The following is a 27,916-nucleotide window of genomic DNA, read 5'->3' as shown; positions in this document are numbered from 1 at the left end:
GCCGAACTCACACTTTTAGTTCGATTATCAATTACCTCTCGCACCTGTGGTGGCAGGCTAATTAGTTCCCCTGTGGGCTTTAAATACCAGGGCTCTTCCCCTCGTTTCGGCGTGGGGTCGTGTTGTAAACATGCCGTATCATATTCTCAAACATCAAGACTCCTTCGGGAGGTCCTCTGTTCTGCCTATGCTGTTTTGATTCTCCGGCGTAGAGATGTTGCTCCAGCCTTCGCCTGCTGTCGCCGTTGCCTGAGGGGGAGACTGGTCTGCGCTCCCTAGACTTCCACGGGAGGCATCCCAGTGATCCACTTCAGACCCCCACGCAGCTATCGACCTGACGCACATCCAGACCAGCGCGCAGACGCGCATCTTCCAGACCTTCGAGCTTGGCACGCTCCTCCGTACCAGCGCACAGACGCGCATCTTCCAGACCTTCGAGCTTGGCACGCTCCTCCGTACCAGCGCACAGACGCGCATCATCCAGACCTTCGAGCTTGGCACGCTCCTCCGTACCAGCGCACAGACGCGCATCTTCCAGACCTTCGAGCTTGGCACGCTCCTCCGTACCAGCGCACAGACGCGCATCTTCCAGACCTTCGAGCTTGGCACGCTCCTCCGTACCAGCGCACAGACGCGCATCTTCCAGACCTTCGAGCTTGGCACGCTCCTCCGTACCAGCGCACAGACGCGCATCATCCAGACCTTCGAGCTTGGCACGCTCCTCCGTACCAGCGCACAGACGCGCATCTTCCAGACCTTCGAGCTTGGCACGCTCCTCCGTACCAGCGCACAGACGCGCATCTTCCAGACCTTCGAGCTTGGCACGCTCCTCCGTACCAGCGCACAGACGCGCATCTTCCAGACCTTCGAGCTTGGCACGCTCCTCCGTACCAGCGCACAGACGCGCATCTTCCAGACCTTCGAGCTTGGCACGCTCCTCCGTACCAGCGCACAGACGCGCATCATCCAGACCTCCAAGCTTGGCACACTCCTCCACGCAGACGCACCCCAGATGCGTCTCTCGGTTCCGGCGCGCACTCCAAGCAGTGGCGCACCACTCTGACCTCGGCTCGGACAGCCGGCTCCCCGGTGGCGACGCTCTCGCCCCGCTGCCTGTTCCAGCACCACTCTGACCTCGGCTCGGACAGCCGGCTCCCCGGTGGCGACGCCCTCGCCCCGCTGCTGTTCCAGCTCCTTTACGCATTATACGCATTACGTCTGGGTGAGTTTATTTGACTGTCTTGATCATCTCCGTTTTCGTGTGTTTCTTAACACTGAAGATAACCACCTTTTTAATCAGACAGTCACTCACCCAGCGTGTGCCTCTGTTTGTTTTCACTGGGATATTATTTTGGACGTTACATCTCCCACTGTGTGTTTGTTCACACCGAAGATAGTATTCACTTTTGGATTGTTTTTGGAACTTTGCTCTTGGTGTATTTTACACGAAGATAGTTTTTACTTTGATAACTTTTGTATTTGGACTAGTCACCTCTCCTGCATCTGCTCTGTTTTCCCTTTTGTACTTTAACCCTCTCCTCTCTCCCTCTCGGCCGCCGTTACCCACCTCGGAGATCTGCCGAGAGTTCTGCAGAGCGGCCCTGATGTTTCCCACCAGTCCTCCCAGTCCTCCCTGTCCCCAGCCCGCCTCCGCGGGCCTCTGTCCCTGTTCTCCCCTTTCTAGTCCTCCTCGTCCCCAGCCCGCCTCCGCGGGCCTCTGTCCCTCTGTCACCAGAACCTGGCCCTCTGTTCCCCAGAACCTGTTCCCTATGTCCCCCAGTACCTGTCCCTCTGTCCCTAGTTCTCCCCTCTCTAGTTCCTCCTAGTCCTCCCGTCCGGTCCTCCTAGTACCTCCCTGTTTCTTCCAACCTTCCCCTAGCGTTCCCTTAGCCTTCCCTTAGTGTTCCCTTAACCTTCCACTAGCGTTCCCTTAGCCTTCCCTTAGTGTTCCCTTAACCTTCCCCTAGCGTTCCCTTAGCCTTCCCTTAGTGTTCCCTTAACCTTCCCCTAGCGTTCCCTTAGCCTGTTCCTTCCCCTCTTGTTATTTCCAGTATTTTGTGTTTCTCCCTTAAAGGGACAGTGCCGGTTTCCCTTTGTTTCAATAAATGCCCGTTTCTTGGCTTACCCTCATACCTGTCTTGTGTTGTGCGATTGGGGTCGGTTACAAACCATAACATAATGGCTATGTTTGTGAAGAAAATGTTTAAGTAATTGGCTACATCCAGCTTGTCTGTGATGAGCGTGTTGTCCGTCTTTATGTTTATGTTTGAGAATCTGGTTTTAAGTTTTTTACTGCAGCCTAGTTGATTATTGAGTAATTTCCAAAGTTCACATGGTTTTTGTTTTCCTCAGTTTTGTCATTGATGAAACTGAAATAACACTATTATTATCTTGTTATTAATATGGTTTTATTATTATTATTATTATTATTATTATTATTATTATTATTATTATTATTATTATTATTATTATTATTATTATTATTATTATTATTATTATTATTATTATTATTATTATTATTATTATTATTATTATCCTAAAGTAAGTTAATGTAGATGACTCAAAAGTATAATTGCCTGTATTAAAAAAAAACTTCACAAAAGAAAGAAACAGGTGCTTGTTACTCTGTTTGACAGAATGAGCGATTGTATACTGAGCACATCAAAATGTAAGTGTCTGTCAACCTAATAGTGTGCTTGAGTAGACTATTTGTGTTGGAGATGGAATTACAGAGAGACAGGATAAGTAACAGCTTTTGTATGTTGAATTAAGTATCAGAAAACATTGTCACAAGAGTAGGGGAAAATATATGCCTAGCCTAGTGCGACTCAAGGTTCTTTGGTAGACTATTGCATTGGTCCATTAATTGAAGATGAACGCAATGTGACATCCTTTACTAGGCTCACCCACCAACAGTTCAGGTGCTGAACTGCTGATCCGAATGTATAGGTAAAAACCATATTATGCGTTTTCATCAATAAATAAATGCCCCAAATTTTGTATTCTATTTATAAATATTATACATAATATGTAAGTTAAATTACACTGCACTTTACTGGTTCTTTTGCACTTCTGGTTCGATGCTAAACTGCATTTCGTTGTCTCAGTACTTGTAGTCTGTGCAAATGACAATAAAGTTGAATCTAATCTAATCTAAATATCAATCATGCCAGAAACTACTCAATTAAGCCAAGAAAGAAGTTTGGTCAACAGTAGAAAAAATACAAGGCAAGCAATTGCGTTCCACACATTCTTTTGTATTATTATAGGCCTATAATATGTCCAGGTAGAGGTCCAGTCTTCCACTCCTGTTGTTGGTAGTGCTAGATTCGGGCCTTGCTGTCACGACTGCTGCTCACAAACCTCAGACTGGACACACGCACGCACGTCATTATAGTGGTAATTTATCCTAGAAAACAAAACGGGGAGATAGAGTTATGGAGTTGCTCATGCACTCTACAACAACACACATCTTGTATCTCTTCTCATCTTGAACATTTCCATTCCACAGCATGCAAGCATCCTACTTCAAGAGGTGTATGATTGTGTATGTGACAATAAAACTCGATTTGATTTCAATATTTAGAGGGTTTAGAGTTCACCCACCAGTTTCTGCTGTGGGAAACTTGGTATTTTAGTATTCATATTTTGCTTGCTTAATCATAACATATTTTTTTTGTGATCAAATTTTAATTTTAATTTTTCAAACATCACAACACATTGACACAATAATAACAATAATACGTAAAAAAAAAAAAAAAAAAAACATAAACTAACCCAACAATGATTAGACAATAAATTAGACAGATTATACATTTGCATACATATCCAGTTCAAATAAGCTGTCACAAAGTATAAGGAAAATAAAACATTTTCTATAAAAAAAGAGACCCCCAACCACGGCCCCCCCCAGTCAGAGCCCACGGCCACCAGACCCACGGCCAAAGGGGGCCCAGAAAATATACATAATTAAACTTAGGTATGAATAACGAAAGGTTATCCTATAACCTAGTTATATGAATACTGGCTGAGCATCTCGCTCTTCGCCATAATGAGATATCTCTTATCTCCAGTACCTACTGTACTCATGAACAAAACAATTGCACTCTCATGCACGTGACCAGGCCACGCCCCCGCATCCTACTATATGACGCCGGACATGGTCACACTCCCCCTTCCTCAGAAAAGTTTCCAACACAGAAAACCCAACCAAGGGACCTCAGGGCGCTAAGAGCGAGACGCTCAGCCAGTATTCATATAACTAGGTTATAGGATAACCTTTCGTTATATCTCATACTGGCCAATCACGTCTCGCTCTTCGCCATAATGAGATATGGGGCAGAGCAGACGCGTGGCCCGACAAGTGTACCCCCTGAGGACCCGCAAGCCCTACTACCAGGGGGGAGGGGAGTCCCGTCCACCCGCCCGTCCTAGTGAAGGGGGGGCGGCAGTCAAATAAAAAGAGGGAACCAGAGACCCCTAAAAACGCACAGTACAGGCGGGACTAGGGCTGGGCGATATAACGATAACGATAAATATCGCGATATATTTTAATAATCGATATCGAATATCGAAATTAAAAAAAAATCGAAAAATCGTTTTTTTTTTTTTTATTATTTATTTTTTTACCTGCAACACGGCAGTTTTAAAACCAGAGACAGTGGACAGACTTGTCTTTCTTGCCTGCAACTTAAAGTAATGGCTTTGCTTGTCCAAATGACAATACTGACCAAATTCAGATTTCTTTTTCTCTTGTCCATTTATTTTGTTTGCTTTCTAATTTAAAATACATTTTGAAACCGTCTGTACACAGTAGGCTATGTGTGCTAGCAGAACTAGACTCCAGTCACGAGTCACAGTGCACATGTGCGGTGGTTTGTCCACCAAAAAAGCGCCAAAAGATCGAAAATAAACTAGCAGAGCCAGAACTGTTCAACTCCTCTGGAGCCACAGCCAGCAGAGAAGCCGGTTTACTTTAGCTTTTAAACCAGCTGCAGCCTGAGAACTGGAGTGTGAGGGGATGTAACACTAAAGATGGCGGCAATGACAAAGAATTGCTGCAAAATAAACATACATATGTTGCTAAAAAAAAATTTTTTTTTTTTTTTTTTTTTTTTTTTTTATACTTATAACAATTCGATAATTATCGATATCGAGAAATAAAATAAAATTATCATATCGTTATCGCGATATGATTTTTTTCCATATCGCCCAGCCCTAGGCGGGACCACGTGTGATACAACACCCTGTGGCACACACCCACACACCCCTGCTAACCCACCGAGAGGCGGGACGCAGGGGAGGTCCCAGACCTCAGAACCGCCTGGGAGACAAAACTCCCAGTCATGTCCATGAGGTAAAACTTGACGAAGGGACCCGGGGAGGACCAGGAGGCCGCAGCACAGATGTCCTCCACCGAGGCCCCCCCTAACAAGGCGGCAGAGGCCGCCACTCCACGAGTAGAGTGCGCCCTGACACCTCCAGGGGGGGCCTGTCCAGCCAACGTGTAGCAAAGGGCAATGCCCTCGCACAGCCAATGTGACAGGCGCTGCTTGGACAGTGCCTTACCAGCGCGAGGGCCACCGTAACAAACAAAAAGCTGATCGGCAGCCCTGAGATCCCGAGTCCGACTGAGGTAAACCCCCAAAGCCCGGACGGGACACGACAGGTGAAGGCTCGCCTCTAACCCACTAGCGTGAGGAGGCGGATGAAACGCCTGAATCACAATATCCCTGGAGCAAAAAGAGCTCCGGATATTCTTTGGCACGAAGACTGGATTAGGCCTCAGAGTCGCACCGCTATTGGCACGAATAGACAAGCACTCAGGCCGCACCGAGATAGCACACAGCTCACCCACGCTCTTAGCGGAGGTGATGGCCAGCAGGAACGCAGTCTTGAAAGACAGCTGCTCCAAAGACGCCTGCTCAAGAGGCTCAAACGGGGCCTCAGACAACCGGCCGAGGACCAGTTGGAGGTCCCAACTCGGAGACAGAGAACGTTCCACCGGCTTGAGACACCGAGCGCCAAGCAGGAAACGCTTCACAAGAGGGTGGCTGAACAACGTGCCGCGGCATATACCCTCACCGTCGAGGCCGACAGTCTACCCAAAATAGACTGAAGGAAGGAAAGGACAGCATCCAGGGGGCAGGACACCGGGTCCCAGCCCCCCACCTTACACCCCTCTTGAAAAGTATGCCACTTACCCGCGTAAACCGCGATAGTGGAAGGAGCACGCGCGTTTCGGATGGTGTCGACCACAGAAGGGTCAAGACCCATCCCCTCCAGACTCACCCTCTCAACAGCCAAACCATCAGCGGCTGTCCCAGAACAGGGAACAGCCACAGAAACCCGTGCGCCTGAGAGAGGGCCCGCGATGACCAAGGAACAGGCCACGGCGGGGCTACCAAGAGCTGGATCAGGACCGGGAACCACACAGCCATGCCCCGGTCCGGCGCGATCAGGATCAAGGTGCTGCGCTCCCGACGTATCCGCTCCAACAGCTGAGCTATCAGATGTATGGGGGGGAACGCGTACAGAATCCCGGGCGGCCATGGATACATCGAGAAGGCATCCACCCCCAAGGGAGGATTGTCCCCCCGACTGATCGAAAACCATAAGGGGCACTGGTGAGACTGTCTGCTCGCAAACAGATCCACCGTGGCTTCCCCGAACCGGTCCCAGATTTGTCTGACTATGTCTGGACGTAGTGCCCATTCGTCGGAATGTGGACCGCCCCGCGACATCGCATCCGACTGCTTGCCAGGGATGTGGAGCACCCTCAGGCTGCGCAGATTGAGAGACGCCCATAGCCAGAGCTTGACCGCCGCCCGGTGCAGACGGATGGAGTGTACTGTTGATATACAACGCTGTCGTCGTGTTGTCCGTCCTGACCAACACGTGCTCGCCCACCACCAAGTGGCCGAGCCGCTTGAGGACCAGAAGGACCGCCTTCAATTCCAACACATTGATATGCAGTGCAGACCGGGTAGCATGGCACGTCCAGCTGCCCCCTACTGCGTTGGTCCGACATGTCCCCCCCCATCCCGTGAGGGAGGCGTCGGTGAAGACCGTGACATGTGATAGCCTGTTGCCCATGGAGATCCCGCTGGTGAGGGTACCAGTCCTCCCCCAGTGGTCGAGATCCCCCAGTATTGACATGGGAACCTTCAGTCTTTTCCACTTGCCTCTCACTAGGTCTATTCCCATACTGGAAAACCACCTCTGTATCCTCCTCATGAAGAGGAGGCCAAGAGGGACCACAGAGTGAGCAGATGCCATCATACCGAGTAGGCGCATCACGGACAGCGCCGTAACCGTCCTGCCAGGACGGAGCCCCCTGAGCACGTCGAGAATAGCCACTCGCCGCCGCTCCGAGAGGGTTGCCCTCATGGGCCTTGAGCTTAGAACCAAGCCCAAGTACTCCACCTGTTGACTGGGAAGAGGAGTACTCTTCTCCCAGTTCACAGCAAAACCCAGATTGGTGAGGAATTCCACCACCAGCCTGGTATGAGACCAGGCGACCTCCTCCGACCGGCTGAGGAGCAGAATGTCGTCGAGATAGAAAATAACTCGTATCCCCTGACGACGTAGAGGCTCCAGCGCAGTCTCTACGCACTTCGTGAATGTGCGGGGGGCCAGAGAGTAGCTGAACGGCAGCCTCTGGTATTCGTACGCCACACCCTGAAAAAGGAAGCGAAGGTATTTCCTGGTAGGAGGGAAGATCGGGATGTGAAAATACGCATCCTTCAGGTCTATCGAGGTGAACCAGTCTCCCAGTCTGACGGAGTTTATCAGGTGTTTGACGGTCAACATCCTGAACTGGGATGGGTAGTTCATTCCACCATTGTGGGGCAAGGACTGAGAATAGGCGGCTTCTCTTTGATGACCCTCCGGGAGCTTGGATAGGAGTAGGTCTGAGGCGGCCAGAAGATGCAGAGCGTAGGGGTCTTGAGGGTGTGTAGTTAGAGACCATTGACCGGAGGTAGGCGGGAGCGGTTCCCTTTGCCGCACGGTATGCTAGGTCGAGGGCCTTGAAGTGGATACGTGCAGCAATGGGGAGCCAGTGCAGGTCCCTAAGAAGTGGGGTGACATGGGCCGACTTCGGTAGGTTTGAGATCAGGCGGGCCGCTGCGTTTTGAACTGCTAGCCGGTAGGCCAGCTAGCAGTGCGTTGCAGTAGTCGAGGCGGGAGATGACTGTTGATTGGTTGCTAGGGTGTTTCAAGGTGGTTGCTAGGGTGTTATAGGTGGTTGCTAGGGTGTTTCTAGGTGGTTGCTAGGGTGTTATAGGTGGTTGCTAGGGTGTTTTTAGGTGGTTGCTAGGGTGTTATAAGTGGTTGCTAGGTTGTTATAGGTGGTTGCTAGGGTGTTATAGCTGGTTGCTAGGGTGTTTCTAGGTGGTTGCTAGGGTGTTATATGCGGTTGCTAGGGTGTTTCTAGGCGGTTGCTAGGGTGTTATAGGTGGCTGCTAGGGTGTCATAGCTGGTTGCTAGGGTGTTTCTAGGTAGTTGCTAGGGTGTTATAGGTGGTTGCTAGGGTATTTCTAGGTGGTTGCTAGGGTGTTCTAGGTGGTTGCTAGGGTATTTCTAGGTGGTTGGTAGGATGTTTCTAGGTGGTTGCTAGGGTGTTATAGCTGGTTGCTAGGGTGTTTCTAGGTGGTTGCTAGGGTGTTATAGGTGGTTGCTAGGGTGTTTCTAGGCGGTTGCTAGGGTGTTTTAGGTGGTTGCTAGGGTGTTATAGCTGGTTGCTTAAAGGGTTAACCCATTGTATAGAGGTCATAGACCAATGAAAGAGGATATCCCTACTGATTATGATGTCATAATAGAACATTCTAGAACATTTGTGTATCTATTCAACAATTCTCTCAGAAGATCTCATTGTGCATTTTGAAACAGGCCTGATCAGTCCTGTTCAGACAGATAGACTAAACAACACATCCACAAAAGGAAAAGGAAAGGTGAGTGTCCACAACGGCTAGCTAGCTGTTCTACTTGAATACTGAATGTTAATATTGAATCAGACACTATTGAATACTGAATGTTAATATTGAATCAGACAATATTGAATACTGAATGAAAAAATACTAATTTCATCAGATGAATCACTTTATTTGAGGATATAATAAAAAAAAAAAAAAATTATAAATATTTTAATTTTAATTTTACTTTTTTAATTAAAAACAAAGGTTCGAACGTCCGTTTAATCAGATTAATCACTTTATTCAAATTGAGGATTTAGTTTGAGGATATACTTTATTTTTTTTTAATAATGTATAATTTTTTTTTTTTAATAAATCTTTATTGAAAAACCCTGACGAAGTTTGAATCCCAAAAACATGCTTCGGGGACAGCCTTACCATACATATTATATTATTCAAATGGCCCTCAAACATGTTCCGTTGTGATGTCACAGTATGATGTCATAATAGAACATTCTAGAACATTTGTAATGTCACAGTATGATCTCATAATAGAACATTCTAGAACATTTGTGTATCTATTCAACAATTCTCTCAGAAGATCTCATTGTGCATCTTGAAACTTCAGACAGATAGACTAAACAACACAGACTGAAGCCTGCATTTCTCAAACAAGATGCCTTGGTTTAGCTGTGGGAAGGTCAGTGTCCACAACGGCTAGCTAGCTGTTCTACTTGAATACTGAATGTTAATATTGAATCAGACAATAAAAGTGGTCAACATAGACCAATGAAAGAGGATATCCCTACTGAGTACAATGACACAACCTGCAAGTATCTATGACAAACGGTTCAAAATATACAAAAAGGGGGTGTGGCCTAGGATCGGGGGAGTGGTCAACATAGACCAATGAAAGAGGATATCCCTACTGAGTACAATGGCACAACCCGCGAGTCTCTACGACAAACGGTTCAAAAGATACACAAAGGGGGCGTGACCTAAGGGGGTGTGGCCTAAGGATAGGGGGAGTGGTCAACATAGACCAATGAAAGAGGATATCCCTACTGAGTACAATGGCACAACCCGCGAGTCTACAACAAACGGTTCAAAAGATACACAAAGGGGGCGTGGTCTAAGGGGGTGTGGCCTAAGGATCGGGGGAGTGGTCAACATAGACCAATGAAAGAGGATATCCTTACTGAGTACAATGACACAACCCGCAAGCCTCTACGACAAACGGTTCAAAAGATACACAAAGGGGGCGTGGCATACGGGGGTGTGGCCTAAGGATCGGGGGAGTGGTCAACATAGACCAATGAAAGAGGATATCCCTACTGAGTACAATGACACAACCCGCAAGTCTCTACGACAAACGGTTCAAAAGATACAAAAAGGGGGCATCAAGGGTTAATCGCCTGAGAGGTCATTGCTATGTCATTGAGTTTATTGAGTTCCCTCTGAGTCATGCACACCTGCTACCCTTAATTTATTCGAATTCTAACTGACGGACACTATGGACCCAATGTATTTCAATGAGGGCTGAGGCGTCCTTCACTCTCACGATGATTAAAGCAAAACGATAAGAGATGAAGCTTAGTGACCTTAATATGAGCACTTGAAGGGTTATGTGAAGGGTTTTGTGCAATATTGTGTAATTCCGTCGACAATTGTGGCCTGGGTGGCGATCGGAAAACAAGGGAAGGAACGGTAAAAAATGATTTTAGCTAGAGTGGAGAGTCCATTCGTGTATGTGGAGCATGACTTTCAAAGAAATGGTCATAAGTGGATATAGACGTGTCCATTCCATTTTGTGAGCGAGGGCACAGTCGTGTCATGGTTTTGATGTGTTGTTTTTATATCTACGTCCGAAATTGAGATCACTGTCGCAATTTACAAAAGGTGATGGTAAAACAAAAAATGCAGCTTCTACACTCTAGTTCTGCCATTCATTCCTTATGGACTGACATTTCCCGTTTAAAGTCGTAGCCAAACGGTGTGGTGAAACTTTCCAAAGAGTAATGGCAACTCAAGTTGGACCAAGCCGGTCGTTTTGATATCTTACACGTGTATGTGGTGCGAAAGCTCTGGGAGGAGTTAGCGGACAAAAATCGGCGGAATAAATAAAGAATAATAAAGAGTATAGATTATAATAGTGTGGGGTCACCCACACTAATTTCCCTGTTTTACCAGTTGCAAATGTTTTGCCTGCTATGACTCCTCCCCTCTTCCCAGCAAGGGTAACTAGGCAACAACGGGACGCTTTGTAAAATTAGTTGAGGTTACGGTGGAACTAGCTGTTCATACATTTCCAGTAAGTTGCTTGTTTTCCTCTTTATCCCATCTAATTAAAGCACATATTTGAATGTAACGCATTCCTGAAATTGCTCTTCTGCTAGCTGTGTGAGTGTGTATGTTTGAAATTGTTTGTTTGTTTGTGTGTGTAAAATTTTTTGAGTTCAGGGTGCACCGGGCTGTTAATTTTCAGTATGTTTGTTGCTTCTTTTCCTTTTTATCCCATCTAATTAAACCACATATTTTAATGTTACGCATTCCTATAACTGCTCTTCTGCTAGCTCTGTTTGTGTACGTGTGTGTGTGTGTACAATTAGTTGAGGTCATGGTGCACCTGGCTGTTCATTTTCAGTACGTTTGTTGCTTGTTTTCCTCTTTATCAAGTTAAACCATGTATTCCAGAAACTACTATTCTTCTAGCTCTGTGTGTGTGTATGTGTGTGTGTGTGTGTGTGTGTGTGTGTGTGTGTGTGTGTGTGTGTGTGTGTGTGTGTGTGTGTGTGTGTGTGTGTGTGTGTGTGTTGTGTGGTCTGCATTCAGCACAAATGTTAATTGTGTTGTGTTAGTTATCATGTCAGATGCTGTAGCTGAGATCCATGACCCCTTGATGAGCTCTCCAGAAGAAGAGCAGCAAGACGCTGGCGATATGAGTCCTCCAGGGATGGATAGAGAGGAACTGGACCGACAAGAGGAAGAAGAGCAGCAAGACGCTGGCGATATGAGTCCTCCAGGAATGGATAGAGAGGAACTGGACCGACAAGAGGAAGAAGAGCAGCAAGACGCTGGCGATATGAGTCCTCCAGGGATGGATAGAGAGGAACTGGACCGACAAGAGGAAGAAGAGCAGCAAGACGCTGGCGATATGAGTCCTCCAGGGATGGATGGAGAGGAACTGGACCGACGAAAGGAAAGGGGGAGCAGTGAAGAGAGTGAAAAGAGTGATGGAGGTGGGAGTGGACCATATGTAGATCAGCACATGATTACTGGGGATCCTGTTCTCTCACAAGTCTACACTGCAACCATGGACACACTATTGTCCGCGCAGAAGCCACCTCATGTCAGGACACATGCGTTGGTAATTAAAGCCCTAATCCGGATTTCTTTTGACCAGATAAATGTGATGTGCATACTAGTGCCTACAGTATATACATTCTTTTTTTTTTAAACTTTGACCAGTCAGCTGGTTCTTTTAGCGTTTATCGCTTTTTCTGGTCAAGCATGACCGACAGAAACAGGTTGAATGGGGTATAGATCGGGGGAAAGACACTCTGAGAAAATACGGCGAGTCCGGGAGTCGAACTCGTGTACCCCAGATCCGTGACGCGCACGGTTGTCCCCGACGCCAAAATAGCGTTCGAGGTACGCGGTGAGCTACTGGAGCTCCCCCAGTATATACATTCTTAAAGAGTTTGGAACTTTCTTAACCCATTGTAAATCAGAAGATAGGCCTGTTTTACTCCAGTGTTGGCAGACATGCCCAATGTAAACATGCCACTGACAGTCACAAAATACAGCAAATACAATTCAAAACTGTTTACCTGTTATCTAGATTTAGAGCTTGTATCAATCAACTAGACTAGAGTATGAAAACATGTCTCCATTTCCTTTTTTATTTTTTACAGTGGGACTACCCATTTGTTTTATGAAATGGGCCTTTAAGTATTGTACACCCTCTGCACGTTCAATGTACAGAGGTCCAAGATCAAGATATCCACCTCCCACAAAATTACCAAAGACATACTGTTATAACAAGAAACACTTGGCCTTTCGGTGGCTTTCTAACACCTGTAAATCTGTCAATGATCCAGACACTCGAATGGGCCTTTGGGATGAATCACGCTCTTCCTGTCTTCAGTCTGCAAGATCATGATCAGCTGGTGATCCTGTACGCTGGTGCTCATGTTGGTGTCATATACAACCACACCTCAACCTCCCAGCACCTTCTTCAGGTAAAAATCACCTTACATTTCTGACTTCCTAAACTGAGGAATCTGTAAAAGTGAATCACAACAATAGGAGGGTGAGACATAGCTGTAACAGTGTCCCGGCTATGTGTACGCAAGCTGTGATGCTGTCGTGGCTAGGTGAGACACATTGAATTATTAATTCATTCATTTTGTACTAATAGTATGTACTATGTAGGCCTGCATTATTTACATTCATGTAATGTTTTGTACATTAATGTACAATCTTAAAGTCACTGCTTAGGGCCTGTCATTTGCTAATGATAATGTACATTTCAAACAGCCATGCCAATTATTATTGTAAATTATATTCCATAGGGTCACTGCAATCCCATCTCTACTTTGTGCGTGAGTGAAGACAGACGCTGGCTCGTAACAGCAGATAAAGGACAGGAAAGTCTGGTGATCATCTGGGACTCCGACTCTGGGTAGCTCTCTATTCTATATTCAGTTAATGTTCAATGTATTCCTTTTTGTTCATGATTCTAACCACATGTTCAATATTCCAGGATTCCTGTGCATACCTTGTTTGACTGCCATGCTGAAGGCGGCGTGGTTGCATTGGCCTTGTCAAAAGATGCCAAACACCTGGTAACTCTTGGGGCTGGAGAAGTTCAAGTGAGTTTGTCAGTAAGGCTAACAGATTTGTTAAAACAGAATTCTAACAGAACTGGCATATATGTTATTTTTGTGTTCCTGGATAGTTGACTCTAGATTTGTGTACTGTACATGAACATGCGTCTAATCTGTGATCACATTAGTACGCTATATTAGTAAACTTCACCATTAAAGGGGAATTCCGCTCTTCTTGTATTTATAGAAAGGTTGCTTTACTACATACTGTAGCCCCCAGCCAGCTCTGCACATTTCATAAGGCCAGAGATATAGCCCTAAACTACTGCACATGCTCCAGCTTCCTGCATCAAAAAGGACTACATACAGGCGACAAAGGGCAGGCATCAGACAATGCCAGTCATGGTTGCCACTCCTACCAAACACACATGGAGGGGAGGGCTGAGCTTTTACTTCTGGTTACTCTGGTATCAGGAAACTGCATTGTTGTAGTTCTTGAGTGAGGGTAGACCTATATGTCATTATTGGTCATGCCATGGTGATTTTTACGTGGTATGGCTACATTTTCTGTAACTGTTACCACTTCCATTCAAACATCTCATATTGTTGTAAAAGCTCTAATTAGAACTGTCAGGTAGGTTGTGTCATTGTACTCAGGAGTATACAAAGTCAACCTTTCGTTCATTACTAATGAAGCAGCTCTAGAAAGTGTCTCTCACTAATGTTACAGATTAGAGTTTTGGCTCACAGATCAATTGAACTACACAAAGTCTCATGAAGAACATGCAACTTCTGTTATAGGGTGGCTTTTCCATTTATGGGAGTGGAATTAAAGTCACATCAATTGAGTAGACAAACACTATATAGGCTATTAGTGTCTTTTTAGCAGAAAGTGTGAATTTCCTTTTATCTGTGCATGTTTCTTTGCTGCTTGTGCACAATAAATAATAGCTGCATTATCTTTTACAGCGTGTATGCATCTGGGATTGGACAAATGAAACAGAAAAGCTTTTGTGTGCTACTGAACTCAGTCCTGAACACGGTTTTCAAGTAAGACATTTATCTCTCCCGATTTTTGCACATGATTGGCATGCGAGTGTACAGTATGTGATGTTTTCTGATTTAAATTATTTTTCAGAATTACATCATTTTCAATCCAAATGACAGCACTCAGCTTCTCAGCAACAGCGAGAGCCAAGTCCTATTTTACAAAAGGGCAAGTACAACAGTTTTCAGTTTCAGAGCGTGGTTGCCATTTATATTTGGTAGGTGGCATGATACAATTCACAAGTGTATGCAGAATTAATTCATCCGCTTTTGCATTTTCAGAATAATAAATGTCTGAAATACATCGCTCCTGAGCTCCTTGACAAGGTAAAGGTATCATTCAGTAAAGATCTGTAAAGAATTGCCGAAAGATAGATTTGTCTTTTATTTCAATGACCTCCGTACTCTCCCATCACTGTTTACCCTTTATCAGACTTTCAACTTCAGACTTGGTTCATTCAGCCAGTCTGTGTTCCACTGGAAGGGGCTTCAGGCCATCTCGGCGACTGCCGCAGGCAACCTCGTGCTGTGGGATATGGTTAGAGGCTCTTCTACAAGTAAAACCCTCATCAGGAAAGCCATCAAGCTCTTCCCCCTCCAGAAAGATCCGATCACTGTGCTCAGCCAGACTGACAGGTACATTGTCAATGCCAGCAATGTTTGGTTGTAACATTGTAGATCTAAGAGGGGTGATACACTAGGCACATTTTTCATTTCTGTCGAGGGGGCTCCCAGCGACAGACAGCAATGTTGATAGGGTCCATTCAAGTGGTTTCATTGAAACAAGATATTTCTGTGTGATTAAAGCAACAATGCTGAAGCAGTTCCTTGGGCACTGTTGCTCACCACAGTTGTGTATCACTGCCGTAACATGTAATTATTGGTCTCTAACTTTGACTCTATGTTCTTTGATTTCTCAGCTGTATTGTAACAGGGGACACTTTGGGCCACATAAAGTTTTACGATGAGAACTTCAAGATCATCAGCTGGTACAGTGAATTCAGCCTGGACACCATTGCGTCCATCTCTTTCTCCAAGGAGTGTACAACCAACAGTACTCAGGGATATCAGGAGGACTGCACTATGGAGGCCAAACCGTTCCTTCTCAGGTAGGATAAACATGTCTCGTTATGTCTCCAGTCTGAATCAGCCAAAACCATGCCACAGAACAACGAACACAAACAATCAAAACACTTCTTCCATCTTCCTAAGCTGACCCTCTTTCTCCCGCTGTAGGAGCTTTGTTGTGTCTACGATCAGCTCATCAGTGGTACACGTGAATGCACAGGGTGGTGTGTCCCAGACTCTGCTGCGTGAACACTGTGAGCCTCTGCATGCAGTGGCCTGTCATCCCAAACAGCCGCTTGTTGCCATGGGAAGTCACAGTGGCATTCTGAAGATGTGGGACTATAACAGCAAACGGACCATCTTGTGCAGGGTCTTCGAGGCGGAGAAGCGGATCCAGTGTATCGCCTTTGACTCCCAAGGTGAACCCAACACACAATGGATCTACATCTATCTCAAACCAGTGATATTTTCTTGATCATCCAATCACAACTGTTGCCTCCTTCAAAGTGTGATTGGAGGGTCAAGAAAAGAGGGCGAGGTTTTAGTCAATTCTGTTTTTGTGAAGAGAAAAAAAGCAAATGTAACAGTGTCACAGAGTGTCTATAGGGAATATCTACTCTTAAAGGAACAGTTAATTTAGTTTAAAAAGCCAATCTGACTAGTCACAAACTGGAAGTCATTTAATCCAAAAAAGCACTGGCACCAGTGTTTTTGAGATATTGGGAGTAATAATTGTTAGCGATGCTAGTGGAAGTCAATGGGGCCTGTTAGCATGTCTGGAAGATCACATGTACTGTACAGGTAACACCTTCCAAACAACTTCCTAACCATTTGAATACCTTGTTAACTACATAGAAGGACTAAAATGCCTTCCAATATTTCAGAAAACAAAACAGTGGTAATGGATTGAAATGACTCGCTTCAGTCATCGCAAATCAGACAGGCTTCAGACAAGTGAGCTATTTGTGAGCTATTCGTTTAAACAACCACCTTGATTTTACTGCAGCGTAATAGCTACTTGTTTGTGTCTGAACAGGATTTCATCTGGCTGTTGGCTTTGTCAGTGGAGCTGTCCATGTGCTGGATGCTTGTACTTTACAGAGTGATGCAGAAGAGTGTTTTAATTACACTCAAGATAGCATCACTCACATCACCTTCTCTCCAGATTCCCTGTACCTGGCCACCGCGGTGAGCACATCTCTTCATTGCTCTTCCTTCAAGTGGAATAAGTCTGAAATGTGTTAATGTAAACACTGTTTCTAGCTTCTAAGTAGTAGCATAAGCATACCATTGTAATTTAAAGGGACACTTCACCAAAAAACAATGCTGATTTATTTTGCACATAATCTCACACACATCCAAAAACTCTTAGCACACATTAATTTAGTTAGACAGTTATTTAGAGTAAATTAGTTTAATCTAATTAATCCTGATTACTTATGACATACTTATGACGTTTGCATTGTTGTCCCTGCTCTGATGCAACTAGGATGCCGGAAAAGCAGTGACGGTGTTCCGCTTGCAGACTAATAATGACGGTTCACGATGCTGGAAGTATGTAGGCAGACACCGTTCCCACTACAAACCCATCAGAGATCTTCTGTTTGGGGTGCACCTGGATAGCACTCGAGCCAGACTTCTCTCTCTGGGCATGGACCGCAGACTGGTGAGACCCTTATCAAAAATATGCACGACTATACGGACTCTCTTCATGGCTTTACGTTATATGGCTTATTCATCAGTGGGGCCAACAGTGGCTCAGTTCCAGGTTCGATTCCGGCTCCTCCTGGGCAGCATGTCAAAATGTCCTTGAGCAAGACACTTAACCCCTAACTGCTCCTGGTGAGCAAGTCGGCACCTTGCATGGTTGCACCCGCCATCGGTGGGTGTGAGGCATAAGTTGTAAAGTGCTTTGGACAAAAGTGCTAAATAAATTCAGTCCATTTACCATCTTCAGAATTAACTGCTACGAGTCTGACATTTTCCTGTGTGTGTGTGTATCCGCTATCTCTGGCAGCCGGTCACACAGTGTAGGGATGTTGAAGCAGACACTATTATCTGCCTAATTGGGTTGTACACTCCAACTTGGTTGTAATATCGGAATATCTGTCTGTATTTTGTGTGTATGTGTCTATGTATATGTGTGTGCGTGTGCGTGCTGCATGTGTGACTGCACAATAGGTGGAGTATGATCTGGACAACAGTGTTGAGAACCAGCTGCGGATCTTGAGCTCAGAGCGCATAGAGCAGAGCGCTGTGCCGACCTGTATGACTTGGTATCCAGCTCCCACCAAGGAGCAGTTTATTCTCACAGCCTCGGACCGCTACAAGATGAAGCTTTTCAACAGCACCACCAAGATGTGCAGGTGAGGCTCGAAAAGTAAACGTTGTAACAAGATGATCATTTTAGAAATTCAGTTTTGTCAAAGGAAGTTCTGTATCTGATTTTTGACTCTGTAAGACAGTGTAAACACTAAACATCACCCATTTCTCAACTGCAGAAAGACCCTCCTTGGGCCAACATATAGCTCTCCAGTTGAGAAAATAGTTGTTCTTCCCACGTCTAAGGAAACTGACACAGGTTCACATTACCTGGTGTATATCACAAAGGACAAGGTATGTGCATATTTTATTTAGTTAACTAACCTGGTGTATACAACTCTCAATATCTAAAATACCTAATTTGTTATTCAAACACTTGATTCTGATCCTGGGTTAGTTAGCAGGGTTAGCAGGTTAACAAAATGCATTTTTATTTTATTTTTTTTAAGGTGGGTGTCCAGATTCTGCCCCTTGATGGGAACCCCTACAAGTCCAATGCTTTGATCTGCCATTCGACAGGGGTGTCTGCTTTGGCCTGCTCCAATGACAGTCGGTTTGTCTTCACCGCTGGGGGACCTGACTGCACTGTCCTCTCTTGGGAGATTAATCTAAAGTAAGTAGAATAATATCAAGCTGATCAATCCGATGAAATGCATTGATGTAACACCCATATTCTCTTCAGTCAAAGGGATTGTTCATATATATATATATTAGGGCTGTCAGTTTATCGCGTTAATTAGATTAATTAATTACACAGCAAATTATCGCGTTATGAAAATTAACTCAAAATTAATTACACATTTTTTTTTTTTTTTTTTTTAAATAGCATTATTTTTTATCTCATTCATTCCATAAGAATGTAGAATACACATTTACAGACTTATTTTTTATATGGTCCATTTGCATGTTCTTAGTATCTGATTCTAGCCTAGGGACATCTATGGATCTCAGGGAATGTATTCCCAGTGTCAGAAATACTGTGTCTGTTACTAGGCTTGAGTAAATTGTAATGAACCAAATGAGAATATCAATAAAATATCTTATCTTTGACTGTGAATAACACTATGCTCAAATTGACCAGACCTGAAAAATCTAAGCAAATTAATAGATGGAAGATGATTAAACAAGGTTTTGTAGATACAGTACTGAATTCTGCCATCCGCAATTTGAAATATGATTATAGAATATAGAATATCAGGCATAAAATGGTTATGCGATAAAAATGCGATTAATTAGATTAATTGATTACAAATCCTGTAATTAATTCAATTAATTTTTTAATCGCCTGACAGGACTAATATATATATATATATGTATATTTATGTTTTTTTTTTTTTTTTTTTTTAAATGCTGACATGAAGCAGAACATTTTTGCATTTGTTAGCATCCTGGTGGAAGTCATGGGGGCCATGAAGAATTTTAAATGCTGTTGCTAAGTTATATTCGTGTTCCCTCCGATGACTTCCACTTGGCAAATCAGATAGGCTCCTTCAAAATATACTATAGACTCTAAATAGTTTTCTTGTTGTATACACAGTGCATTGGATGCAGCAGCTGCTCTGGGAGGAAAGGGCCTGCTACCCTTCTATGCCCTGCTAGAGGGAGGGAGAGAAGGCCAGTTCTATAGAGTGAGTTACACTTCCTTTGTGTTTTTTTGGTCATTGTAAATCTTAATAGGAAATGCCAGTGAAATATGTTATCTCTATGCCCTAGGACAGTTTGGCTTGTCTTTGTGAACATTCATTATTGTTTACCATAGGTAGAAATTAGAAAACACCTCACTGTACCCTAATCACACAGATGCATAGCTCCATCAAGAATTCAATGGAAAATATCTGTGATCTGAAAGATCTGAATGTACCGGGGATAATTTTGGGGGGAATAATGGTACATTTTCAGATTTATAGCTGGTAGCACTTCTATGATATAAAGCAAATTTGAATGGAAGAGCTCAAACATTGAATAGGTCTACAGAGTCAGGTTTCCATTTCTTGTTAACCCTTTCACTGCCACACTACAAAATGGTTAACACTTTCACTGCGACAATACAGAAGGTTAACCCTTTCATTGCAACACGACAAAGGGTTAACCCTTTCACAACCACACTACAGAAGGTTAACCGTCTGTAGTGTGGTAGTGAAAGGTTAACTTTCTGTAGTGTGGTAGTGAAATGGTTAATAGGCTGTACATCAGCATGGCATCATATATTTAGAGTCTTGGTTCCCAGCTTTCTATTTTTGGGGAGACTTCATTTTCACAAAAACATTGGACTCTGCTAGGTTGTGAAAATAATGTGAACTGTTAATTTCTGTGATATTCCCAATTTAAGCAATTGGTTAAATTGAGGTTCTGAAATGAAAAGGTCTGGTAGAAGTGGGATGCAAGAGCGTTTATAGCACAATCGACTTCATCCTTATTGGGAGAGTTGGGGATTTGTGGGTGGAGTTTGTGAAAGGCAGTAAATGAGTTGTTGGAAGAAGCATTGGAAGGAAGTCAGTGGATTTGGTTGAGGAGAGATACTGTCAGCTGGGGACCAAAGTGTAAGAATATTAATTTTTTTGTTTCATGTGTGATATTGTTATCAGGAATAGTTATGTTGTCGACATAAGGATAGTATAACACAAGGGAGTTCTGCATGTGGGTATCATGATGAGACACAGTGAGAGCCAGCATGAAGGGGGTGGTTCTGGGATGCTGGAACTAATTGTCAAGCCTTCGAAAGGGGGTGCCCAATTGATAACCCTGGTGATATGCTGGCTCTCACTGCCTGTATCTATCTACATGTTGGGTGGTGGTAGTCATTAGGGGCCATGCGGTAGGGTATGTATGTACCATTAGCATTGTCAATACCTAGGCTCACATCATAGGGGCATGGGTCCGTTGAACTTTGCAATGCTGTTTGGGGGCTGTTGTGGACCATGCAATATATTCATAGTGTGTAGTTCCATAGTATAAGTATCCATATATGTGAGACTTTCTTTTGGCAATGGGATTGGGTTTCTTCATTGAGAGCGTATCCTTATCATTAGGGCACAAGTATCTTGTGTTTTATTATAAATAAAGTTTGGGTGATATTCCCCTTTTAAGAGATCGGTTCAAGGCCAATTATGATGCATTCTTTAACTTTTCAGAGATGTTTATCTTGGTGGATTCTGATTCTAACATGTTACCCTGGGTAAAACAGAGTCCATTCTCTTCGGTTAAAAAAATAAACTCAGCAAGACCGATGGCTTCTCAGTTACAGTGGGTGACAATATTGTCACAAGGAAAGATGAAATTACATACCTAGGTTCCATACTAGAGGCAAATCTTCCCTGTGACAAAATGGCATCCAATGTAATAAAAAAAAGTCAACCAACGAACTAGATTCTTGTACCGGATCTCCTCTCTGGTAAATAAGAATACCCTGAAGACTCTGGCAGGAGCACTCATTCAAGGGTACTACGACTATGCTTGCACCTGATGGTACCAAAGCACCTCAAAGGCGCTAAAAACTAAATTACAAACATCACAAAACAAACTGGTCAGACTACTGCTTGACCTTACTATAGAACCCACCTCACCCCTGCCCACTTTGACAACCTAGGATGGCTTAGAGTAGACGACAGAGTACAGCAACTTGCAATGGGCCTGGTCTACAAGATACACTACACCACTAAGGTACCCATGTACATGTCAAAATACTTCCCAAAGGTCAGTGAATACCACGACCACAACACCAGAGGGAGCTCCACAAATCATGTTAAACCCAGATTCAGCTCAAACAAGGGACTAAACACATTTCGCAATTATGCCACAACAATGTAGAACGCCCTACCCACAGCTGTAAAGGAATGTGAATCACTACCCACCTTCAAAACCTCTCTAAAAGAGCACCTATCGGGAGACTGCAATTCGAAACTGGCCCCTGTAAATGTCCAAACCCAACCCCCTCCAATGTACAGTTTCCCCGCCTACCCAACCCCCCCCCCCCCCCCCCAACCCAACCACCTCCAATGTACAGTCCCCCCCCCCCTTTATTTAGCCAGATAAAACTGTACATACATACACACATATACACCAATAACAAAATAAAAACACAGTTAAGAATCATACACATAAGCAAATAAACAAACAAACAAACATAGCCTATGTACAAAAGAAATAAACAGTTCATCTCTAGTCTTTACAGTTTTCTTCAATTGCATAAACACTCAAATCAAAAGTTTTACACAATTATCAAAACCTTACACTCAAGGAGCAAAATATAGGCCCAGATTTGCACCCCTACAATGTCAGCCTCACACTTTTTGCAAAACAATACACACAGTGATTTGCAAAACACTAAACACACTTGCATTACATTAGACACAGAATGTCAAATTACCACACATATGAGCCAATTGGTTAAACACAGCCATCAGATGCACAAACACACCATTGCTTAATTGTAGATACACCAATCAGGTTTAAGCACTATAAAAATGCAGCAGGTGAGTTCACCTGTCTTCAACCAAAATGGAAGGAGAGTGAAGTACTGTAGAGAACGTGGAAATATACAATACATCCACCAAACACTACACAAGACAACCAATGATGCAGACTGATGAAAATATACATTTTCTCCCATTTTCCCAAATCAGTCAACATGGAGAATCACAACAAAAAATTATCTTGCCAGATCCAGCTAGGCAAAGAGATAATGTCTAGTATTTTCTGTTTACATTTAAAAAAAAATTGTTTTACTGTAATTTTAACCTGTACTGGATACAGTATTTTATGTTTGTCTGATATTTGCTGAGCTTACAGTGTTATGCACATAGTAGCATGAAAACGGGGACATGTATTGTTGTGATTCTCCATGTTGAAATGTTGACTGATTTGGTTATATGGAGAGAACATTTATATTTTCCATCAGTCTGCATCATTGATTTGGGTATATGGAGAGAAAATGTAATTTTTTTCATCAGTCTGCATCATTGATTTGGGTATATGTAGATAAATAAATTATATTTTCATCACAGCATTGGTCTTGTGTAGTGTTTGGTGAATTTATTGTATATTTGCACATTCTCTGCGTACTTCACTTACAGTACTCTAATCACTGAGAAGTAGAATTGCTAAATGTGTTTTAGGTTAAGCACAGCAGTGTGTGTAACTGGTTCAAACAGAATTAAGTCATATGAAACGTGTGTTTCATATGGTAACAAAATAGTTTTTATAAATTAGTGTATGGTTTTGACAAGTGTTTAGCAAAGGATCTGATGTGTTCTGATAATTGTGTGTGTGGTTGTGCTAATTGTGTGTTTTGAAACACCGGGCCCCGTTTTCAAAATCATGCTTAGGCAATCGAAAAAAAAACTGTATTGTGTGTTTCATTATATACATATGTTTCAGTCTTCTCATAAAAAATAAATTCGATTTTTGGGTCTTTTCCTGCCTTTGGTCCGCTTTGCATTCACATCTCAAATGAACTGCAGCAGGGTTCACTTGCAAGAGTGAATGAGCTTTCACACCACCCCAAACCAACCGGACTATCCGAGGAAATGAACCAGGGTTCGATTAAAGCTTATTATAGGACACTGGACATGGGTATGGATGGCTCCAGGTGCTGCTGCGTTAAAGTGCACATCTTCAATATCTGTACTATTTAAAAGCACAGTGCAGGACACACTCAAAGGTTATCGCACCTCAGAGATGGCAGTGGACATGTATGACAGGACAAAGGCCATATGTAATGGCATTTGGATTGAGGAACATACTACCAGCCAAAGGAGGAAGCAGAAAAGGATGGACGAGTATGTAGTTTAGTCATCTTGTGGCACAAGCTCAGACCTCAGCTCAGAGACTGTTCTATCCAGTCGTCGACAGAATGCTGCAAGAGCTTGAGAGCAGGTTCTCATGAGTTGGATAACAACTTATGAGAGGCATACAGGCATGTTATCCAGCCTCAGACCAGTTTCTCTCAGTGGAATTGCTGCAACCCCTTGCCACACATTACAATATCCAACTATTGCCAGAGGAGATCACAGTTGCAAAGTGTTTCCTGGTCAGGACAGGCAGAGATGCAGTCCCTACTATCCAAAGTGTCTTTTCCCTCCTGGATAATAATAATAATAATAATAATAATAATAATAATAATAATAATAATAATAATAATAATAATAATAATAATAATAATAATAATAATAATAATTCATTTGATTTATAAGGTGCCTTTCAGGACACTAAAAAAAAAGTCCACAAATCGGTGAATGAAAAAATTATAGGATCAAATGAAAACTACTTACTAAAAATGGATGTTTAAAAGTACTAAAAACCAACAAAAAATACCAAACACTAACAAACATTCAGCACAGACAATGGGAATGCTGACATAAAAAGAAAAGAAAAAAAACAATTTTTTTATTTTTTTTAGATCCGGGGCTAGGAGAAAAACATCCGGGGCTAAAGCCCCGGAAGCCCAGGGCTAACGACGCCACTGCTACCCAACCTCCTCCAATGTACAGTTTCTTCCCCCTCAAATGTATACTCTCTTTTTAGACTATTTTTGTACTCACAAACAGTACTGTATATTTGTAGATCTGGTATGTCATAAATGTCTAGATGTAACAGTACTGTATCTGTATGTCATGTATGTCATATATGTTATGATTAATTGAAAATGGGGGACCCTGATGTAAACAAGACGAAAGTCTTTCTCTGGTCTGCATCCCCTTAACAATTGTGTGTAGAGCTGTACTGTATTGTACCCATTCTGCAATCTGTTAATAAAATGTTCAATCAATCAATTCTGCCTGTAGGAAATGGAAGATTATTTCTACTACAGTCAACTGCGTCATCAAGACATCGACTCCATGGAAAGACGTCAGGTGTCAACCCAAATCCCCTTGACGGAGGTGCCTTTTGTAATGAGAGCCCTGGGCTTCTTCCCCACTGAGCAAGAGGTACAATGTATAGAAATGACTTACAGGTCTCATCTTGTTGTCTTACTGTTGTGATTGTATATGCTTTATTTATGCTTATTTCTGTGGGTACCCTCGACGTGACTGTAAATGAGGGAAACCTCTGTTGCCTTTCGAGTTTAAATAAAGGTTTGAAATTAAATTCACTGCATATCCTATACTGTACATCCTAGGACTAAATTAAATATTTTATTTATTGTAGCTGGAGGACATGCAGAATGAGGTGAAGTTCAGTAAGTATGCTGAGACTGGGATATATGTGACTGACATGGACCTGGAGGAGTTCATCAAGCTGTATGTCAACCATCGGCCAGCCTTCGGCATCTCCAAGGATGAGTTAATTCAAACGTTTAAGTTCCTGGGTGACCCTCGTGTGACAGGAGGAGAGCCCATGCTGCAAAGAGACAAGCTTCTAGAACTTCTTCAGGCCAGAGGTGTGGTTCAGATAAATCAGTCAGAACAGGTGTCGTTTAGCCTAGTCTGCCTCTTTTTTCATTCAAGGATGCTGAATGAATGTTATTGTGATATAATGACAACCTTTCCATTTTCACTGCTGTAACAACACTCAGTATTCATTTATATATATATTATATATATATATATATATATATATATATATATATATATATATATATATATATATATATATATATATATATATACTTAATTCCAAGGTCTGTGTCGTGTGGGGGTGATGTGATTTTAAGCAGACACTCCTGTCTTGGGTCTAGTTAATTGGACCCAGGAGCAGGTGTAGCTGCGCACCTGTTATGCATCAGGGCAATTGATGTGCACAGGTTAAGGCCATGTCCACACGTATCTGGATCTTTTGCAAAACGGATATTTTCAGGCTCTGTTTAAAAAAATATCCTTGTCCACACGGCAGCGTTAAAAAAAATTAAATAAAAAAAACTCCATCCAGACGCAAACACATAAACGCATATAAATTGCTCCAACAAGCATGCCGGGCCAGTATGTGGCGATAAGCAATATCTCAAATACCATAGCGGTACCGAGCGGACAGGACGATTGAGAAATGATGTGTTTCTCTATAGGTCATTCAAACTGTATCCTTTTATATATGACTGTGACAGCACCACACATGTGAACAGTAACACTGCAATTGTGCACTGTAGAATTGTCAAAGAGTATAAGTGCTTTTGCCCCTTTTCATTTGTAACTTCATCCTTTATCTTTCAATATCTTATTTAACATTACTGTATGATATAAGTGTGTATTAAAAGACGGAGCTGTTAATGCGTATGAATGTCCACGGGCAAGCTATATTCACGTAACTCACATATTCAAATGATTCCTGTAATTCCTGCACAGTAACTATTCAACTAATAATGTTAAGTTATTAGGTCATCCTGGGACCACTCATGCGTGATGCCAACATCCTCAACTATCCGCAACATCAGAGCGCATCAGGTGCGTGCAGACCTCTTCTGTCTGGCGTCTATTAACTAAATTTAGAATGCAATTTGGCTTTTAACTGAAGCCGGGCGCAACACTAGATATGTTTAGCAAAATATTTAATATCTTTGGAACAGTTTGTGATAAGGACTCACCTCATTTTGTTTCGGAATCGGCATATTGTGATCTCAACATTGACATTGTATCTCTCCGGTGAGAAATAAGCGGACAACGAAAAAAAAAACATCACTTTAAGAAATCAAAAGCATGTATTTAACAACCTAAAAAACGCATGTATTTAACAACCTAAAAAACGCTTGAAACACGGTTTATATTAACTTAATAAATAAAAACTAAAAATCTACGTATGTCAACGAAAATGTCCAGTCATCGTTTATCTATTCTAGACTATGCATTTACAGTGGCTACACGGATCCACTGAACCGATATTTTGGAAAATCTTCACTTTAAAATGCGTTTTCGAAAATCTCCGTTTTGCGTTTCTGAAAACACCGTTTACATGTGTATGAAAGGCCCAAACGTGGAAGAAAATGTGCGTTTTGCTACATATCTGGATTCGTGTGGACATGACCTAAGTCACCCCCCCCCCCCCCCCCCCCCCCCCACAGGAGAGAGAGCTCCCATGACAGTACAACATCTGCTCTGGCTTGTAATATTTTGCCGCCACTCTCAAGTAAACTGGTCTGCTGTTTATACCATCTTCACCTGTGTCTGCGAACTGTGAAAAAGCCACTTAGGTGTAGTGTAGCAGGCACAACTGCCACAGCCTGTAACCTAACTATATTATTTAGATTTAATTTTTTCTTGACAGGGGAGCACATGACTGAAGATGAGGTAGCAGAACGTTTCACCACACTTCTGGGCCACTCTCCAGAGAGATCCGACTTTGGAACCAATCGCTCTGAAGGTATGTAAGAAAACTCAGATTAAGTTATCAAAGTAATTGCACAATTAATTAATTAAATGTGGTGTGTGTTTGCAGATTCTGAAAATATGCTGGAGGGTGCAGTTCCAGATGAGATATCTATGGAGATATTTACAAGTCATATCCTGGGCTTTCCATCTTGTACAAAAGGGAGTGGAATGTCATCCCTCACAGTGAAAGAAAAATGATTTGTCTGTTAGAACCTTCACATCTCATAGATGGACTACACCAGGATGTTGAGTGATGGATATTGGGATATGAAACTCTTGAATGAGATATCACTTGGCACCCCCATAACAAACTGTATTGCAAAACCAGATCAACTTATTCACCTTGTCTAGACTTTATGTAAAACATTCATATTTAAAATGTATCGTCGGCTTACTTTGTTTTATTCCCTGTATTTATACCAACTTCACAATGGACAGT

At 43.1% G+C, this 27,916-nt stretch overlaps 1 protein-coding gene across 1 annotated transcript; it reads left to right on the top strand.

The window, feature by feature from the left end:
• Positions 1 to 11,778: 11,778 nt before the first annotated feature.
• Positions 11,779 to 27,477, top strand: cfap251 (cilia and flagella associated protein 251; the record flags this gene model as incomplete). Its single annotated transcript, XM_084307661.1, has 19 exons — positions 11,779 to 12,282; positions 13,016 to 13,156; positions 13,490 to 13,599; positions 13,681 to 13,789; positions 14,714 to 14,794; positions 14,883 to 14,960; positions 15,074 to 15,118; positions 15,225 to 15,427; positions 15,712 to 15,900; positions 16,028 to 16,278; positions 16,896 to 17,047; positions 17,349 to 17,525; positions 18,041 to 18,225; positions 18,361 to 18,475; positions 18,631 to 18,794; positions 19,719 to 19,809; positions 24,964 to 25,107; positions 25,328 to 25,559; positions 27,374 to 27,477. The coding sequence occupies 19 exons, from the start codon at positions 11,779 to 11,781 to the stop codon at positions 27,475 to 27,477; spliced, it is 3,075 nt and encodes a 1,024-aa protein (XP_084163787.1).
• Between the last annotated feature and the right edge of the window lie 439 nt (positions 27,478 to 27,916).

This window comes from Notolepis coatsorum (genome assembly GCF_963971535.1).
Source record: "Notolepis coatsorum genome assembly, chromosome: 1".
Classification (NCBI taxonomy): domain Eukaryota; kingdom Metazoa; phylum Chordata; class Actinopteri; order Aulopiformes; family Paralepididae; genus Notolepis; species Notolepis coatsorum.
The sequence above is the reverse complement of the archived record's forward strand: the minus strand, read 5'-3'. Positions and strand labels throughout refer to the sequence as shown.